The 21,814-nt window shown below is 33.5% G+C and overlaps 1 protein-coding gene across 2 annotated transcripts in view; it reads right to left on the bottom strand.

The window, feature by feature from the left end:
- The window catches only part of LOC114328038 (calcium-binding mitochondrial carrier protein SCaMC-2), a 223,969-nt gene that overhangs the window by 186,410 nt on the left and 15,745 nt on the right, over nucleotides 1-21,814 (bottom strand). Inside the window, exons 1-2 of one of the 2 annotated variants that reach the window (XM_028276781.2) lie at nucleotides 20,647-20,786; nucleotides 13,074-13,197 (exon numbers count right to left, since the gene is read on the bottom strand). In XM_028276781.2, the coding sequence (XP_028132582.1) occupies nucleotides 13,074-13,197; nucleotides 20,647-20,709 (187 nt within the window). In that variant the 5' untranslated portion in view covers nucleotides 20,710-20,786. Of the gene's footprint in view, nucleotides 1-13,073; nucleotides 13,198-20,646; nucleotides 20,787-21,814 lie in introns of those variants that run through there. The other variant, XM_028276780.2, reaches the window with a different exon arrangement.

Here is a 21,814-nt window from a genome sequence, read left to right as displayed (position 1 = left end):
TTTGTCAAACTAGTTTGAAAGAGTTTGAAAAATAATTTATTTAGTAGATATACTTTTTTGTCGAGATAGACATGTTAGTTGCCAATTAAGATAAGAAAATTAATAATACAATGAGTGCCACATAAAAGTCAAACTTTTCAATGTGTTTTAATTTAAAACTTTTAAATGTAGATATTTATTTTTTTCGAATCCTGAGAAAACTAATAAGTATTTTTGAAAAATTTAAACGCAGAATGAAAGATTACGTTATTACCGAGGGCTGAGTCTCTTAAAATAAACAAAAAGTTTCTTTTGAATGAAATATTTGCAATTAATAATAACACTAAATTTTCCTTTTTATGTTCACCCCTGTAACTTATTAAACTAAACATTATAGAACTTTTCAGGGATGTTCGTCCCTCAGAAATAATGTAATCTTTCATGCTGCGTTTAATTTTTTTTTAAAGCTTATTAGTTTTCTCAGGATTTGAAAAAAATTAATACATTTAAAACACATTGAACATTTTGATAAGCGCCACCTTACGCCTATGCCTTTAAGGGTTATAATAAAATAAGACTATTTGGTTTTTCAATGGACAGCTCAAAATAAAATGATTTGGAATTGTTATGACTTTTTTTTATTAAAAAAGGCATTTATTTATCTTAGGGCCAGTTCGAAAAAACATGTGGTACCAAGCTGCTAGTTCACTCGAAGATATGTACCACAATACAAAAGTTAGTATTGCTGTATATTCGTTGGTATTTCTTTAAAATTCAAAACTAACCATACATAGGGTTATTAGACCTGGATCCCGAGTACCAAAAAAAGTTGATTAATATCAAGCTGAAAATTTGTTAATAGCTTAACGGTGTCTAGTCGGACAAATTTTGATGTACGGGAACACTGGAACAGGGGAAGTTTTAATTGTGGAACAGTTTAAATATTTGGAACGTCAGATTACGAAAACGTCCCATGTATTTTGTCGGTCAGAACATCCAATTGATTTGTTACCCTTTCATTAAACTCTCATGCAAAAATCAGACTGCTATTACTATTACTAACCACCATGATCCCTGTCATTTGACATGTTCTTCGTGTTCCACTCATTAAAATGCCCAGTTGGTGATAAATACCAGTCTGATTTTTGCATGAGAGTTTAATGAAATGGTAACAAATCAATTGGAAGTTCTGTCCGGCAAAATACATGGAACGTTTACGTAGTCTGACGTTCCAAATTTTTAACCTTTTCCACAATTAAAACTTCTTCTGTTCCAGTGTTCCCATACATCAAAGTTTGTCTGACTAGACACCGTTAAGCTATTAACAAATTTTCAGCTTGCTATTAATCAACTTTTTTTGGTACGCGGGATCCAGGTCTATATGGTTTTATATCTACAATTTAAATTTTTTTCGGATACAGGCTACAAATGTTGGGTTTAAATTAAAAAAAAAAATAATGTATAAATATGCATTAAGTTTTCTTAATAATTATCCTAACTAGCGCGTTTATTGGGTTTTATTTGTCTGTCTGCGGCTTAAATATCAGCCAATACATTTCTATGTTTATTGAAATTTGCCAAAAAAATTTTTTTGGGCCTTGTTGGGAGGGGGGGAATTTCCCCTCTCCCCCACCCCCGTTGATCCACCATGAAACAAATAAAGGCGTAGGCGGTCTCATTTAAAATTGAAAATAAACACGTTGCGTAATATTCAAACTTTTCAAACTGTTTGAAGATGTTTGAATTCAAGTCAAACCTAAAGATATCGAAATCAAGTCAAGTCAAACTTTTTTATACAAAAAGTTTGATTTTCAAGTCAAGTCAAGTTTGTTGAGTAAAATCAAACTAGTTTGACTTGATGCATCTCTAGCCACAGTAGACGACATTTTTAAAAAAGTTGCACGAGACAAATCTCAATCACGTCAATCTCAATTAGTCACCACCATTCATAATATTATGGTGATTTAAAGGATTGTATTGTAACGGCTTATTTCATGGGTTTAGATTCTGTCAGTAGAAAAGACACGTTGTATAAAACAAAATTCGGGAATTATAATAGAAAGTAACTTCTTGCTGACTTTTTTATGTTTTAACCGTTGTGTTGTGACCAACTTCCTTGACTCCGTTCTCGAATAGGGTAAAAACCTCTCTTGCATATCTGGTGGATTGTGCAATTGTGTCCACGTCATCCGTAGAGTCCAATAGTATTTTTGATCCTTGGGCGGCAAATCCGTTTGTCAGTTGTGGCTGAGCTTTCCTTACTGCATGTTCCAGTGAGAAGTTAAACAGCAGGGGGCGAGAGCATCTCCTTGTCTAAGCCCGGTGTCAATGAGGAATTCCTCCGACGTGGTGCTGCCAATTCTGATCCGTGCGGAAGCTTTTCCGTACGGTACTCCCATTTCTACCGTGGTCTCCCACAATGCTTCCTTTAAAGTCCACGAAGATTTGGTGTACATCCCGGTTGAATTCCCAGTTTTTTCCAACACCTAGGCGTAGGACAAAGATCTGGTCTATGGTCGACCTTCCCGGTCTGAATCCGCTTTGGTAGTCGCGTATTATTTCCTCTGCGTATGGAGTTAGTCTTCTAAACACTTAGACCAGTAAGGATCTGTTTTTAGGTGGATGTGAGAGGTGGCATTCAGATTTTTGCGGATAAAGTTAGGTGATAACTTCGTTAATAATAATTGATTTATGCTCCTTCTCAAATATGCCCGGAACATTAATAAAAAAAATAAAATATTTAAAAATTTCAAAAAATTTCGTTTTTTTTTCTACTTTTTTTGCTTATAACTTTAAAACGATTCATTTTGGAACAAAGTCGTATAGGAATAAAACAAAGGTAATTAAATTTTCTATCAAATGCGATTGGTTAAAAATGTCTTAATTTATCACCCTTGCTGCAAAATAGCAATAAATATAAAATAAGGGGGCAAAACAAGCCTGTCCTTATTCAATGATTTTCCATCACTTAGGTTACACTTGGAACCTTCCTAATTCGCTTAGAAAATTTTTGTAATGTGCTAAAACCGTACACCAAATTTCATTAAAATTGACTTACTAGATTTTGAATAATAATTTTGCAATCTAAACTTTTTTTTAAATTAAAATTTTTTAAAATCTTTCACAACAAAAACCAGAACATACAAAGATTTGTCAATTTTTTTACATATAAAGAAGCACTCCACCTATCTAATGCACTTTACAGAATTGAAATCGGATTATTTAAGCAGCCTCAGCAATGTTTTAAAGTTATAAACAATTTTTTTGGCTTATAAACAAATTAGTGCTGTGGCCAGGAGGGGGTGCTACGGACTCCTTTATTTAGATGGACTTACCCAAGATTTTTATGCATTTTTTGACCCGTAGAACACGATTTTTTTGGGTAACAGTTGATCCGGATGTCGATAAGACTGTTATAAACAAAGAACTTGAAGAATTACATAACATCGATTTTTCGCAAAATAAAACATTTTTTTGTACTTCTTGGGTAATTCTAAGCAAAAAATGTTCTTACAAGTTTTTTCGTAGGATGCGTAGTTTTCGAGATAAACGCAGTGGAACTTTCAAAAAGTCGAAAAATTGCAATTTTTGAACGCGAATAACTTTTGATTAAAAAATAAAATAGCAATTCTGCTGACAGCATTTGAAAGTTTAAGTCAAATTATACCGGTTTTAATTATTTGCATTGCTAAAAATTAATTTGTTTATTATTAAACAAAGCTATTTGTTTATAAGCCAAAAAATTGTTTATAAGTTTAAAACATTGCAGAGACCCCTTAAATAATCCGATTTTAATTCTGTAAAGTGTAATAGATAGGTAGAGCACCTCTTTATATGTAAAAAAATTAGCCAACTTCTAAATGGTCTACTTTTTGTTTAGAAAGATTTTAAAAAATTTGAACTTTTTTAAAAACATTTAGATTGCAAATTTATTATGCAAAATCTATTAGGTCGATTTTAATGAAATTTGGTAATGAATACACAGTTTAAGTATGTTACAAAGAATTTTCTAAGCGAATTACTAAGCTTCTAAGTGCCACCAAAGTGGTTGTATATTGCATAAAAGGTAATACGTTAGACATTTTTGACCAGTCGTATATCATACAAAATTCAATTATCTTTATTTTATTTCCATACGACTTTGTTCCAAAACGATTCGTTTTAAAGTTATAAGCACAGAAAGCAGAAAAAAATCGACGTTTTTCGAAATTTTTAAATATTTTAATTTTTTATTAATGTTCCGGGCATATTTGAGAAGGAGCATAAGCGTACGTTCAGAGTGGACGAGCAAAGAGCAAAGAGCAAAGAGCAAAGAGCAAAGCGGAAAAATCAAACTCATACTGGCAAACGGAGGTGCACAGAGTGCTAGCAAAGAGCAAAGCGGCGAAACCAAACAAGTTTGATTTCTTTGGTCCATGTAGTGAGACCGCTCCCGTCTGAAAAAATTTTTGATTCGGTTTCTTTGTCAAATCCTATTCAAAAATGTCCCCTTTAAACAAATCTGAAGAGCACCGGGCGGAATTTTTGGGCAGAAATTGTTTAAACAATTTTATCCACTCTATGTTATATTGTGTGTAAGTTTTTAGTTTGTGAAAACTGTCATTATAGATAGCAGTGCGTGAAGTGTTTAAAGTGAGCGTGAAGTAACAATGTATTTTAAATGGGACTTACTTTTTCGCACTGTTTTTAACACACTTTCATATAATCAAATATCCTTAACTTTGGCGTTGTCATGGTGATGACATAATGAGCAATAAATTACGACAAAAGTTTTTACAGTTTTGTGGTTTGAAAGAAGTTAGAATTTTTAAATGTCAAAGTTCTAAAAATTGTAGAATAGAAATGAATTCCAGTGACGAAGAGTTACAGTTTTTTTATTTGTTTATGGTAGAGTAGAGAAAATATTGTATGAAACTGTGCATGAAGTACTTTTTGCGAACTTACGCGATGTATAGCACTCGCTCCGCTGTCGCTCGTGCTCTAAATATCGCGTGCGTTCGCAAAAAGCATACTTCACGAACTGTTTCATAAATAACTATTTTTAAACAAATACAAAAGATCACGTTTTTTTGCTCCGGAACATATATTTTTAGACGAAGTAGTTTTCAATCCTAATAGTAAATTATTAATATTGAAAATATTAAAAATATTACTAAAAGATTTTTAAATTGAAAACTTATTGGTACACTTTCCTGGTGACACCTCCAAGACTTCTACAATTTGCAAGTCAAATGGATGCTGCAGTGAAGACGAGAGGGAAGGAATTCTACACTATGCAATTCACATCCCCCGTCTGCAGCTGGTAAAGTTCCAACGGAAAAATGCACCTAGTTAGGCCGCACCTACATTGGATCCGATTTTCTCCGATCAGATCAGATCCGACGTCGGCCGACGTCGGAATAGAAAATAAACCCATAGTATTAAATGGGGGTGCCTACATCGGATCCGTTTTTCTCCGATCCGATCAGATCAGATCAGATCCGACGTCGGCCGACGTCGGAATAAAAAATAAACCCATAGTATTAAATGGGAGTGCCTACATTGGATCCGTTTTTCTCCGATCCGATCAGATCAGATCAGATCAGATCCGATATCGGCCGACGTCGGGAGTAGCTTCTCCTATTCTCATCGAGAAGTGTTTGGTTTCATTCCGATTGGTTGCAAGTTGAGTTGCAATTTTAGTTGCAAATTGGTTGCAAGTTGGTTGCAAATTGGTTGCAAGTTGGTTGCAAACTGGTTGCAAACTGGTTGCAAGTTGGTTGCAAACTGGTTGCAAACTGGTTGCAAACTGGTTGCAAGTTGGTTGCAAGTTGGGGGTTGCAAGCTAACATGTTTAAATATATTCAATGTCATCATCTCAACACTTCATCGCAACTTATTGTCGGTGGTCGGAAGATTACTGAACCAATGTAGGCACCCTCGCCGGAAAACCGGTCTGATCGGATCTGATCTGATCGGAGAAAGACGGATCCAATAGGGCTTTTCATCGACTGTCATTTGTTTCGAGCTTCTGTCATGTGTCACATAATATTGATATATCTACGCCATACGTCTTTGGTTTGTATTGTTTATATACCAATAACGTATGACGTAGATAAATTATTATTATGTGACACATGACAGAAGCTCGAAACAAATGACTGTGAATGAAAAGCCCTATGTAGGCACCGCCTGTCGGATCGGATCGGATCTGATCTGATCTGATCTGATCGGAGAAAATCGGATCCAATGTAGGTGTGCACTTACTCTACGGAGTAATACGACTATAAAATAAAAATGTATACCATTTTTATTCAGTTCGCATTTTTATTATTATATATTTTTAGGGTTTTTGGGTTATTCTAAACAAAAAAGGTATCTTGTAATTTTTCCCAAAAATTAATAGTGTTCGAGTTATAGGCGATTTAAAATCTGAAAAATGCGAAAATACGCATTTTCGAGGCTTAAAAATTCATATTTCAATTAGTATTTTTGAGGTTACCAGATACTTAAATTGATGATTAAACATTCAGCTTCGATTCTGAAGAGTGATCGCGTCTAACCTTAATTTATACCGTTGTTTTTTAATTGTTAAATATGCGTGTTTATCAGATTTTTTTGCCGGTGCGGCGCGCTCTATTTCAAAAATCTCCTATTTCCTCCGAAAATTATTTTTTCTAGATTTTTTGGGATATTCTAAATAGAATAAGTTTCTTGACATTTTTCTCAAAAGTTAATAGTTTTAAAGTTATAAGTTAATAAAAAACTCATTTTTGGATTTTAAATCGCTTATAACTTTAAAACTGTTAACTTTTGAGAAAAATGTCAAGAAACTTATTTTATTTAGAAAATCCCAAACAATCTAGAAAAAATAATTTTCGGAGGAAAATAGGAGGTTTTTGAAATAGACCGCGCCACACCGGCAAAAAATCGGATAAACACGCATATTTAACAATTAAAAAACAACGGTATAAATTAAGGTTAGACGCGATCACTCTTCAGAGTCTTGAGGCTCAATGTTTAAACTTCAATTTAAGTATCTGGCAACCTCAAAAATACTAATTTAAATATGAGTTTTTAGGCCTCGAAAATGCGTATTTTCGCATTTTTTAGATTTTAAATTGCCTATAACTCGAAAACTATCAATTTTCGAGAACATTTACAAGATACCTTTGTTGTTTAGAATGACCCACAAAACTTAAAAATATATAAAATCCACAAGGAAAAGAAAAAGTTTTCCTGTAGTTGGCTGTATACCATCAATCACAAAATTGGAAAGAAATCCTTTGTAAAAGGTATAAAATTTTTTTTATTAAAAATCCCTTAAAAGGGCTACATCACAACAAAACGTTTTCGATTTTTGTAAAAAATCATCATCAGTGTTCGATAAACTGGATGCTAGCTGAGCCACAAAACAAACCCAGTTTTTTACCCAGATATTTTTCTTTTGTGGCTCAGCTAGCATCCAGTTTATCGAACACTGATGATGATTTTTTATAAAAATCGAAAACGTTTTGTTGTGATGTAGCCCTTTTAAGGGATTTTTAATAAAAAAATTTTTATACCTTTTACAAAGGATTTCTTTCCAATTAAAAATATATGTTCCAGATCAAAAAACGTGATCTTTTGTATTTGTTTAAAAAAAATTGTTTAAACAATTTCTGCCCAAAAATTCCGCCCGGCACCCTTCAGATTTGTTTAAAGGAAATTTTTAAATATTTTTAAATAGGAATCCACAAAGAGACCGAATCGGAAATTTTTTCAGACGGGAGCGGTCTCACTACATGGACTACTGTGAGAGTAAAGAGCAAATATCCTACCGCTCCTATCCATACTGCCTAGTGGAAAAGAACTAAACTCTCGTCTAGCGTAACTACCCGCTATTAGCACTTCTTTGCTCTTTGCTCTTTGCTCGTCCACTCTGAACGTGCACTTTTTGCTCTTTGCTCTTTGCTCGTTGCTCTTTGCTCTTTGCTCTTTGCTCGTCCACTCTGAACGTACGCTAAGTCAATTATTATTACTGAAGGTGTCACCTAACTTTATCTGCCAAAATCCGAATGCCACCTCTCACATCCAAAAATAGACGTTTTTTCACGTTTTTTCTGGTCTAACTATTATGGATACAATTTTGTATGTTGTACTGACTAACGATATTCCTCTATAGTTCCGACATATTTGTTTGTCTCCCTTCTTGTGGATAGGTACTATATGGCTTTCATGCCAGTGTTTCGGTATTTCTTCTTTTTCCCAGACTTCTCTTATAAGATGATATATCTCAAGGTGGGTTTTTCTCCCCCTTTTTTTAGTAGTTCCGCCTGTATGCCGTCTGGGCCTGGGGCTTTATGTTTTTTTAGGGACGAAATTGCGGACTTTTATATTGTAATGCTCTTGGTATATTGCACATCCTCGTTGAATAAACAGTGACTTTCAGATTGCAGTTTCATTGTTACGGTTACATTTAAGCAACATTTCCAGGCTTGAAAACAATAGTCTAGAATTTACATTTATTCAAATCGGTAGACATAGAAATTCTGTTTACACACTGTAAATTTCGCCAAGTATGTAGTCCCTGGTATCAAAGGTCTACGAGCCCAGTAAAAATTAAAAACACGGAATACACTGCTGAATAATTTATAGATATTAATGAGAACAAAGTACAACAAAGATATACGTATAGTATAGAACAAGTACCAATGTAACAACTACCGGGCAATAACGCTACTGACTGTGGCATATAAAATACTGTCAAATATTGTGTCTGAGCGATTGAGACCATATGCGGAACAAATAGTTGGGGGATATCAATGTGGTTTCTGCAGGCAGAAGTCCAGAATAGATCAGATCTTCGTTTTGAGACAAATCTTGGAAAAGACTAGTGAATTTAATATAGAAACACATCATCTCTTCATTGCCTTTGAGAGTGCCTATGATAGTATCCATCGAGAATTTCTGATCAACGCCCTGAAAGAGTTTAATATTCCAACTCATCTCACTGAAATAGTAAAAGAAACACTTAAAGTACAAAGCAGGGTTCGAATTCAAAACGCACTAACAGATACAATCCATGTTAGAACGGGCCTACGACAGGGAGATGCCGTATCCTGTATTCTATTCAACATCACATTAGAGAAAATAATTAGAGAGTCAAAAGTCAACACCAGAGGAACAATAATAACAAAAAGTGTACAAATATTGGCATTTGCAGATGATGTTGATATCATAGCTAGAAGCAAAAGAGAAATGATAGAAGCATTTAATGCTATAGAAAGAGCGGCACAAAACAGTGGCGTGAATATTAATGAAATAAAAACCAAATACATGAAGGCCAGCAAATCGACAGGCCAAAGAAACCTACAGAATCTGACAATAGGAGACTATAACATCGAAAGCGTAAAATTTGTTACATATCTAGGTTCACTAGTTACCGCAGATAACAATGTCAGCGAAGAAGTTAAGAGAAGAATACATATTGCTAATAAAACATTATAATGGACTCATTAAACATCCAAGATCTAACAACATCACGAGAAAAACCAAATGCAAAATATACAAAACCCTGATAAAACCGGTCCTTATATATGGATCAGAGACATGAACACTGACGAAAAGCGATGAGAACTTATTAGGTACGTTTGAACGAAAAATCCTTAGACACATATATAAGGGGGTGAAAGAAAATGACGTATGGCGCAGAAGATATAATTTTGAACTATACGCAGCATACAACGAACCCGACGTCATAACATCCATAAAGATCGGACGTCTGTGCTGGATGGGCCATGTTGAACGAATGTTGGAGACAAAACACATAATGAAGCAAACACCAGTAGGGAGAAGGTCAAAGGGAAGACCCAAACTTAGATACACGGAACAAGTGGAACAAGATCTTAAAACACTTGAGATTACCCACTGGAAGAACAAAGCAAGGAACAGAACAGAATGACGGAAAATCCTAGAACAAGCCAGGACCCAAAAAGGGTTGTCGAGCTACTGATGATGATGATAGAACAAGTACAGTTTAAAAGGAAACGTAAAAAATGATGTTTTCGTATATTGAACGTGTATAAGAGGTTGATATATGTACATAAAAAATACTTTATTATGTAGTTTAATATTTTATTATCTCTTTTAAGTATCACCTTGAACCGCTATATTTTTTCATATATCTCATAGAGTTGTGAAAAGTGCTAAGACTTAGGACTTGCTTGCATAGGGATCAAAGGTGCCATGAGATCGTGCCCCACCGGAGACTGGACCCATTGTTGTACCTTCCACTCATTATCATTCTCTTTCCCTTTATCCATATGCGGGGTCGGCTTCCCTAATTACATTTCTCCATAGTTTCTATCTTGGGTCATATCAATATCAATCCCCTTTACCGACATGTTCTATCTAAGCGTCTCCTCCAGATTGTCTTTGGTCTTACTCTCCTACTCCTCCCAGGAACCCACAGATCAGCATTTCTTCGTATTGGATGATTAATTTGGTCATATTCGAAGTTGAATATGACCAAAGCATCTTAACCTGTGCTTCATTTTTTTTATTGATGCCAAAATGATACTATACTGTATACTACACAAAATTCCACCCCTACACTTTCCCGAATATACTTATTCTTAAGTTTATCCTTTTTGTCACTCCACTCATCCATCTAAGATTTCTCATTTCCGCTACATGCATTCGTTGTTCCTCTTTCTTTTTCACTGCCCAACATTTGGCTGTTTTATAGAATTTTCCTTAAGCTTCATTGGCATTTTTCTGTCACACAAACATCACTCCTTTCCTTCTACTCCATCCATCCAACCCTAATTCTATAGCATTTATCACCACCTATTTCCCCATCACTCTATAATACCGATCTTAGGTAGGTACTTAAAACTGTTACTTTTCACAATCATTTCACCATCGAAAGATATCATTGTATTTGTAGTAATTCCATATTTAAATGCATATTCCAAATACTCTTTTTTTGTCCAACTAGGTTTTAAACCTTTTTCCTCAAGAGCCTGTCTTCACTGTTCCAAGTTGATTTCACTGTTTCCTACTAACAATACATCATCAGCATACATAAAGCACCAGGAAATGTTACCATGTAATTTCGCTGTTATCTAATCCAAAACTAATGGTCATGTCATAAATAAGGACTAAGAACCGAGCCTTGGTGAAATCCTACCTCCACAAGAAATATTTCAGTCTCTTCCACGCATGTTCTAATTTTAATTTTAAGCACTGCCTAACAAAATTCATCAGCGGAAGTGCAAACAATGACGCTGTAAACCGTTCTTAGAAGGCCTGGCTTCGAACGACTGGTCGATGCTTGCATTGAGTGATCACGCGACCTTGGATTCCATCTTTTAATTAAACGGATTGAGTATAGTCCTTCATACATGTCTCTCACAATTTTTACATATTCACCGCTCCTTTCTTCTTGAGTGCCCACCACAGAACCTCTGGAGGAACTCTATCACATGCTTTCTTAAGATCAATAAATACCATATGAACGTTTGTTTATTTATTCCTGTATTTTCCCATCTACTGCTTTTATTTAAAATTGCATCTGTTGCTACCGTACAAGCAAGTGATACTACATAAAGCAAGACTAATAATTATCGGATATTTCAGTTTTTTCACGTATCCGTATATCAATAATTACTTTCTCCAATATTTTCACAGTTGTGACTATGGACCTGTAGTTTGTATATTGTAGTGTTGTAGTTTGTTCATATCAAATAATCAAATAACATCAGAAAATGATAGAAAAACGTAAAAAGATATATGTAGATAAAAAGTTAAAACAAAACAAAAAGATCTAACACTAACCTACATTAATTGTGTCAAAACGGCAAACAGGTGTATGTTCTCAAAAAACTTTTGATAGTGTGTAAAAAATATTTTATTATCAGCTAAGTACTTTCAACACATAACGTGCCACAGAGCTTCCTAAAAGGACATTTAATATAAGATTTTTTTATATAACAAATGAGTGAAAAACTTACGTCCTCTTATAAATACTTCATAGAAGAGCAATTGCTAAACGACACAATAAAACACATAGATACTGGGCAAAAGCCACAGATATCGGGTATAACAACCCCTTAAAATGAATAAATCACATCTAAATTCTTTTATATATTAAAAAGACAACATGGCTAAGTCAAACCATTTTGATCCCACGTGAACAGCTCAGCTGAGGAAGACTGTCATTTATTAAAATGATAAAGAAGGTACCACAATCTTAATCTTAAGCGACCTCTATATTCGTACATAATAATTAAAATTAATTAAAAAATTGAAAATGACTAAAAAGCCATGTATAAGTTCAATGAATTTAAAGTTAAGATACTAAATTTTTTAAAGTTAAATTTTCAAAAATTTACTAATATTAATATTCAAGTGAATATAAATTATCAAAATTCTTCTAAAAACAAAACTGTTATAGTTTGACCAAGTGTAGAAGAAGTTAGATGAAATCAAACCTAGGAGAAATTTCATTTGATAAGCTCAGAGTTTGAAAGCTGTTATTTTATAAATTAACAATCTTATTATTTAATTCAGACAAATCTCAAATATTTTACTTGTTTAGAAATATGTAATCAATGAAAGAAAACTCAAGAATACCTAAAGTAATGTTCAAAAAACTTTCATAAATTGTTGGGTATACTGTATACTAAACCAAAATTATTAAAGAAATTTCTTAAAAATAGGATCTTTACAATTTAATTGAATCTGGGTGTTAACAGTTTTGAGGGTTTCTTTTCATTTCTGTACTTATTTCTCGATATTCTAGTAGATTCATTTTGGTATAGTTATTATTAGGTATGCTATGTAGGATCCTACTATCTCTTTGTGGACTAAAGCTATGTTTTGATGCATGCAAATGATGACCAAAGCTAGATTTATCGATCTTTGACAGATGTTCTTTGATACGAGTATCCAAAGGTCGCATCGTTCTACCCACGTAGGTCACAGGGCAGTCACCACATGACAATTTATAAATGCCACTCTTTGAAGTTTTTTAATTTTGTCTTTAGTATGAGAAAAAATAGACCTATTTCTAATAGATTTCTACTAGACCTATTTCTAATAGATTTCGATTAAATGAAAACAAAACTTACCATCTTTATTTTTGTCTAGATGGGAGAAATGCAGCCTCAAATTTTTTTCGTGCTCTCGAACATAATAAATAAAATCTGCTAATGAAAGTTCACCGCTCACGCTTTTGGTACTTTTAAGAAATTTCTGAAAAGAAATACAAAATTAACTTTTTTAAGTACGTGTAACCAGCATTTAACGGATACAAATTCGTGAGTTATAATGAAAGTAAGGCATATGTAATTCAAAGAAACTATTTTTCTGTACTTTTACGATATTTGTTTCACTTCATTATAAGCCCTAATGCGACAAATCACGCAGCTTGAATTAACCACACTTCGGAAATTGTTCTCAAAATACTGGTATTTTTCGATATCGCTATAAAATAAACACCCTGTATATACATACAATAGGAATATATAAATAATTATTCATTTTACACATAAGGTAAACAATATTACGTAAAAACGTAGAAAACTTAAAATTGCTGGAATCGAGAACCCTCTCAGGAATTCCCAGTACCGACAGCTATCTAGAGCTATTCAGGCTGCTTGTAGACGAGACAAAAACAAACATATAGAGAAAATCTGCAGAGAAATTCAACTACATGCCGACACAAATAATAACACCAAAGAACTCTTTGATAAAGTCAGACTACTCACACGTAAATTCAAGCAGAAATCTTGGTCTATCAAAGATGATGAAGGTAATGTACAGACGGATTTGGACAAGGTTATTGATGTTTGGAGGGAGTATTGTAAGTCTTTATACGCCAATACGGACCAGATGCCAGCGGACACCCCGTTTGTACCTGACTGCCAGACCTCCACTTTCCATTCTCCTTCAACAGAGACACACCACACTAGTTTTGAATCTGAACCTGACATACTTTTTTCCGAGGTGGAATTCGCTTTAAAAAGACTTCAGTTAAACAAAGCAGCAGGATATGATCTCATTACTGCAGACGTCTTGAAGCATCTTCCGGAATGTGGAGTGAAAATATTACATCGATTGTGTAATAAAATATGGCACACAGGCGTCTGGCCTGAGGATTGGAGAAAGACCATAATCATACCTCTTCATAAGAAAGGTTCAACAAATAATTGTAACAACTACAGGCTATTAGCTCTAATATCACACGCCAGTAAGGTGATCCTCTACATACTGCAACGGCGTCTAGAAAACTTCATAAGTTGGCAAATAGCACCTGAGCAGGCTGGATTTGTAAAAGGCAGAGGTACTAGAGAACAAATCCTTAATGTAAGAAACATCATAGAAAAAGCCAGAGAATACCAGATCCCGATATTTATATGTTTCGTCGATTATACAAAGGCCTTTGATAATGTTAGATGGGACAAACTAAGGAACATATTGACGACAATGGGTGTACCTAAACACTTGACTCACCTTATTAGCAAACTGTACCAAGATAACCTGGCATATATTCGAATGGACGGATACCTGTCTGACAAATGCACTTTGGAGAAGGGAGTACGCCAAGGATGCGTTTTATCTCCCTTATTATTTAACATCTATTCGGAGTTCATAATGCGCAGAGTCTTGGATGGTTGGGAGGGAGGAGTAAACCTAGGTCATGTTAAGATATCTAACTTGCGTTTCGCAGACGACACTACACTTCTAGCCTCTACACCAGAAGAAATTACTGAATTATTAAAAAAACTCGAGGTAGAAAGTGCTAAATTTGGACTCATGGTTAACTACAACAAAACCAAAATCATGGTTATTGATCGCCAACAACAGTTTCCTGAAACCCAAACTATTGCGGGATGCGAGGTAGTCTCATCTATGATATATCTTGGAGCTCTAGTTAACAACACAGGCAGTTGTGAACCCGAAATTAGAAGACGCATTCAACTAGCAAGAGCAGCAATGAGTGAACTAAACGGGGTCTGGCGTGATCGTCACATTACTATGATAAACAAAAAGAGACTCGTTTCAACTCTGGTCTTCTCCATATTTTACTATGCATGCGAGACATGGACAGTCAAAGAATCAGATAGACGACGTATAGACGCCTTTGAAATGTGGACATGGAGACGCCTGCTTCGAATTCCATGGACGGCTCGCCGTACAAATATCTCGGTTCTGGATGAAATTAAACCGGATCAGCGTCTCTCCAGTACCGTTTACTCTAGAATTTTAAAGTTCTTTGGTCATATCCATCGAAGTGATCACAAAATGGAGCGGTTGGTGGTCCTAGGAAGGCCTCAGACTCAACTCCAACGCGGAAGATCTCCACAGCGATGGGCGGACATTACTAAAAAGCTTCTCAACAAACAGTATACTGAGGCAATACATGTAACTGATGACCGCGACCAGTGGAGAAATATTATCAATCAAACTGTCCGAGCTGCTGAAGCCCAATTATGAACCACAACACATCTACTAAGATGTTAATGACAATGATGATGATGAAACAATATATTATGTTCCAGTTTTCAAATTACGTTTAACAGAAATCATCTAGAAACATTCGTATACAGGGTGGGCAATCTTTCATTTTTATGAAGCACTTCCTATTAGTGATGTAACGAATGTCATTTTTTGAACATTCGCGAATACGAATGCGAATATCTGCTACCGACATTCGCGAATGCGGATGCGAATGTCCAGTTTTTTAATAATTTGTTTCTATTTTTGTAATGTTTCCTAAATTTATAATGAAAAGTTAATTGGTATTTAGTGTAAATCAATCTGAATCTTAATCTTTATCACATAATACCAAATAATAAAATAAAAAGTGAAAGCTGATAATGTGATTATTCGAGGTTAAGTTACCTTTTCTTAATAAAAAAAGTTGAGAAGTGAATAGATTTTGATTTTATTAACCTAATATTATCTTCAAATGATTTTTTTTCTGATATTCATATTCGCAAAACATTCGCACAAACTTCGCGAATGCGAATATGCAAAAATATGCGAATACGAATATTCGTTACATCACTACTTCCTATACCTAAACTTGTTACTTTCTGAGATATTTTTATAATCCAGTTAAAACTTCCCCCTAGGCCTTCTTCGTCCAAGCTTTTCCCGTGAAGTAAGATCATTTGTAATGTGCAAGTTTAAATTCAGCTTTTCTTAGGCACATTTCAAATGACAAAAAATATATTTCTGATTTTTTTCGGGACTTTCCGTAAGATACACAACTTCAAAACACCGAAAAACTGGTTTTCAGGGGTTTTGGAAATTTTCTCCATTTTATGTATATGTTCTTCAAAATAGATGGATTTAAGAGTTTTTATATATATAATTTGAAGTAAATGAGTCCTTTAAGATTTCAAAAATTGGGCGAAATTCCTTTAGACCCCCCAAAAACCATGTTTTTTAGGATTGTTAAGGGTTAATTTGGTGGGTTTATCATATTTTTTGACGTCGATACAACCTGAATAATTTTTTTCATTTTTTTACGTTTTATGTGTTTAAAAAAAAAGCCCAGCGCAATTTTATCCCGCCAACACTCTCCCCCTTCCCTCTGGGAGTTTTTTTTTCGTTTTTATTTTTTTTTTTCGGTGATCGCAATCAATTTAAAAATATCAAAAAATTGACACGATTGGTTGAGGCTTTTACAAAACTTCTTAATGTTTTATAGACCCGTAGATTGAGTGTACATAACGTAAAAATACATTTTTTTCGAAAAAAGCTTTTAATTTTTGGAAAAGGAGAAGGTTAGCCAGCCTAAAAAATCCGAAAAACTTTATTTGAGAGTTTTTGAGGATTTTTTTCCATTTTATAGACTCCAATATAGATTAAATCGTTAGGTTTAATTTATAGGTTATAATATATTTTTTAAAGGTTATATAAAATGTAAAATAAAATATAAAATAGGTATAAGTAAATGAATCCTTTAATATGGTACATTCCATGTCAAATGACTCGGGCAAAAACTTTTGGATCTCCGATTTTTCTGAAACTTGGTGTATAGCTTCTGCGGGACGTAAAAATAAGATATTTAAGGTCAAAAAGTCTTCTTCCTCTTTTTTTTTTCTCAAAATGTTATTTTATGCGATTTTACAGTGATTTGGTGTCTATTTAAACAAATTTGCATTTTCTATCGTGAAGTATCAATGGAAAAAATAATATTTTAATAGAAGGGACTCAAAAATGTCATTATATGGCATTATAACAAGTTATTTTGTTCAAAACAAGTTTTTGATCAAATTTTATAGTGTAGAAAACGTTAAAATACCGTTTTTTTACATTTTCCTCCATTCCCAAAATATATCATAATCGATTTCGCTGAAAATTTGCCCACAGAAAGCCAAAGCATAGGACTTTAAGTGGTTAGAAGAATTTTAAATATATTACAATACAAAAAAAGTTACATGCAATAATATCCAATAATGCAATAATAGCATTTGACCTTACATGCCGAGCTGCCCAAAATTTTATGTTTCTAATCTTTAGGGGGGTCAGTAGTAGCCTAAATTTAAAATGACCAATGAATTCCTCCGTGACGTTAGCCGCCATTTTGATTTTAAAGGTGAACCGTTTTTGCTCAATATCTCCGCCATTTTTAACTTTTCGACAAAAATGGAAGGAACTGAAATTGTTCCAAATAAATCGTGTTGACAATTATTACAATTTCCTTTTACCAATTTTTGTCGTGAGGTCGATATTTTCCGAGTTAATTGTACTTACAGTAGACGCCTATATTTTTGACTATGATATTGCATGTAACTTTTTTGGTATTGTAATATAATCCAAATCCTTTTAACCACTTAAAGTCCTATGTTTTGGCTATCTGTGGGCAAATTTTCAGCCAAATCGATTATAATGTATTTTGGGAAAAGAGGAAAATGTAAAAAACGGTATCTTAACGTTTTCTACACTATAAAATTTGATCAAAAACTTGTTTTTAATCAAAATAACTTGTTATAATGCGATCCCTTCTATAAAAATATTATGTTTTTCATTGATACTTTACGATAGAAAATGCAAATTTGCTTAAATAAAGACCAAATTACTGTAAAATCGCTTAAAATAACATTTTGAGAAAAAGAAGAAGAAGAGGACAATTCGACCTTAAATGTTTTATTTCTACATCCCGCAGATGCTATATACCAATTTCCAGACAAATCGGAGATCCAAAAATTTTTTTGATGCAAAATTGAGTGATTTGAAATGGAATCACCCATATACAAAAATTGGGCAACACCATTAAACCCCCAAAAACTCCCTTGTTTTTTTAAGGTTTTAAGATTTTTTACAAGTTTTTGCGGGTTTAATCATATTTTTTGAGCTTGATACCACCTTGATACAACACTTCGTTCGAACAGAAAAAAATGCATTTTTAGGTTATGTATAAAATATAGACAAGTTTTGCAGAAGCCTCAACTAAGGGTGTGAATTTTTCAAAAATTTTAAATTGGTTGCAACCCACCGCAAAAAAATTAAATCGGAAAAAATAAGTTTTAGGGGGTAGGGTTGGGGGTGGCGAGCTAAAATTTCGAAATCTTGAAAATAAAATGCATTTTTAGGTTATGTATACTCATACTCAACCATAGATATATAATATTCTAGATTGCGCCTTACGATCTTAAAATGGGTGACGGTTGCGACAGAGATAAATGAGCCTATTTGGTCGGTAGTCTCTTTCTAATTCAAGGGGAGTATCGACGACGTCACTATCCTACTCTGTCGTCGAGTATTTTAGATGGTTTGACAGTTCGAGCGGATGGCGACGAGAACTGGTCGTTTGTCTTCGGACGTGGATAATCCTGGTTCGAATCCCATACCAATCTTTTTTTATTTAATCAATATTGCGTTTATTAGATATTATTACATCTCTAAAGTAAATCTATGCAAAGAAATATATAACAAATAAGAAAAACTGTGTAGGTACCTATAGATTTTTAAAAATATAAAAGCCAATGTTATTTTTTTAATAAGTTAATTGTAGAATAGTATAAAGTAATTGTTAAAAATATTCGTAAAAAATTACCAATAATTAATATCAACATAATGTACCATCGATTTATTAATTGAATCGGTCATTTCAAAAACAACATGAGTCACATATTCCTAATTTTACAGAAGAGCAAAGAAAACTAACTATATAGTCGAAAGATGGATGAAATGGATGACATCAAAATTCAGAATTATATTGTAGTTTTGTTCCTAATGTTTTTACTGGACTGGTGTCGTTTTTGCACACGTTTATCTTAAAGGAGTCTATTCCTCTCAAAAAGTTAGTTTCTGAAAATTGTGGACTTTGTCTTTTTTTGAAATGACCGATTCAATTATAAGTAATTAGACATTATTTTTATTTATGAAAGTATTGTTACAATTTTTTAAAAAAGTAGAAGCAAAACAAACATTTACATCATTCGAATAAGGACGAATTTATATTAATAACGAATGACTTTTATTTTACTATGCAGTTCACAAATTATGTATTCCAATATTAACTTACTATACATACATTTATTATCTGCTAGATTTACTTAGGTCCATTTTTCAGATGTAAAAATATCTAATAAACGCAATATTGATTAAATAAAAATAAAAAAAGTAAAGTTGGTATGGGATTCGAACCACGATTATCCACGTCCGAAGACCAAAGACCATTTCCCGTCACCACCCGCTCCAACTGTCAACATATATTACTCGATAAAGTGGGATATTCACGTCGTCGATATTCCCCTTAAATTAAAAAGAGACTACCGACCAAATAGGCTCATTTATCTCTGTCGCAACCGTCACCCATTTTAAGATCGCAGGGCGCAATCTAGAGTATTATATATCTATGTACTCAACCTACGGATCTATAAAAAATAGACAACTGTGCGTGTGGCGTGTGATTTTTTTGAAATTTTTTACATTGATTGCATCTCACCAAAAAAAAAGAACAAAAACGAAAAAATAACCTTTTTGGGGACATGGGAAGGGAGAGAATGGTGGAAGACTAAAATTGCGCTGTCTTGTTTTTGATCCAATTGAATATAAAAATAATGAAAAAAATTGAATTTTTGGGGTATCTAAGGGCACTTGCCTATCTTAACGGGAGCTCCCTTTATACCAAATCTATAAATAACATCTCCAAAAATATGCATTCTTCCCTATAAAATAGGCGTTTTTTTACATAAGGCGTTAGTGTACATAAGAAAATGTTAAAAACTTGGTTATCCCTCGTATTTACACAGCTGATCAAAATGACATCATACATTAGAAATTTTATACAAAACTGATCTATACGCGCCATCTACACGCAAGTTTGTCCACAAAGTACAAGGAAACCTTGGCCCAGCTAATGAGCTAATTAATCTATAAAAAATTACTATTTCGCTAATACAGAAAAAATTACGTCGGTATCACTAAAAAATGTTATCGTTTTCCTGAATACCAACTATTAGCCTAGAGTCAAACACGCCTACTAATTTTTTTTTCAAGGTGCACTTTTAACGTTTACTAAAAAGGAAAGGATATTCTACAAAAATGTTATTAGAAAAGGCAATCTTCAATATAGTTAGCAAATCTTTTTGTGAAATTACAAGGCCGATATTAAACAAAAATGATACGATCAACATTATGTTTGTAAAACGCCCACAGATCAACAAACATGCAATTTTTTACCTTGGCATCTACACAAAAACCATCTTCGAAGCAGACTTTCATCTTGCTAACCGGATCGTCCATTTTTAACACAAAAACCTAGCAAATTGCGCGTATTTAGCGAGACTTCAATTAAATTAATGAAACTGGACGTATGCAATAAGCCAGAATACTAAAAATAGATCTAAAAATTTAAATATTTGAGTAATAAAATCGTCGAAAGCGCATTATCCGCGGTCTAAACTAATACAAATGCTCGGATAAGAATAAATAATGTAAATTATTTATCAGGGGCGATTGAAAAATAGTTTCAAGGAAAATGACCAATTTTCTATGCGCAAATGTGAGATTCTATAGATAAAACAAAATTTTTTAAGCTAATCTTTGTATACTTCTGAACAAAATTCACCCATCAGTTTGTAGTATTATTATTAGTACATATTGTAGTAATATTATGGAGACAAGGAAGGAGTCTCCATGAGATCAATAACGCCAAATCAATTAAAGAATAAGAATAGGGAGTTTTTGTAACTACGTAACGTAACGTATCTCCCTATGCCCTATACGTAAAGCACTAACGTACCGTAAGAATGATGAACGTTAATAGGTAGTTTTTGTAACTGCCTAACGTAACGTAAAGTCATTTGTAAATTCCGTTGACATTAAAAAAATAAAACAATGTTTACACAATATAGATACAATTAATATATAAATATAAAAAAAGGTAAAAGTGAATGATGAAATTGTATGGTTATAACTACTTCTATTTAAATATAAAAATATTATTTTTCCTTAGTTTTAAATTTTTGTTTATACCCACTTTTTAGTTGTAAATTATTGCACCTACATCAGAATTCCAGTATAATGTAAATAGTTTGTTCATATTTATTTGAAATTTTTACTGAAATTAGGTCATTTGTTTATCATGTTATTAATTGTGGTGATCACTGTATTTCTTAACCCTGGAAACTCACACTTGGGTGTGAGATACCCATCGCGAATCGCGACACTTAACTGCATGTAGCTTGCGCAGCTGCATTTCAATGGTAATGCTGCTTTATGTAAATTCAGTCTCTAGTCTGCCAAGGACAAGTGTGTGTAGTTGCGGTCTCATTTGAGCAATATTTCCATTTACGAGATTTTAATTCACGAGAATTTATTGAATACAGGCTAGGGTATGTAGCACCCA

This window comes from Diabrotica virgifera, chromosome 9, assembly GCF_917563875.1.
Source record: "Diabrotica virgifera virgifera chromosome 9, PGI_DIABVI_V3a".
Taxonomy (NCBI): Eukaryota; Metazoa; Arthropoda; class Insecta; order Coleoptera; family Chrysomelidae; genus Diabrotica; species Diabrotica virgifera.
The sequence above is the reverse complement of the archived record's forward strand: the minus strand, read 5'-3'. Positions and strand labels throughout refer to the sequence as shown.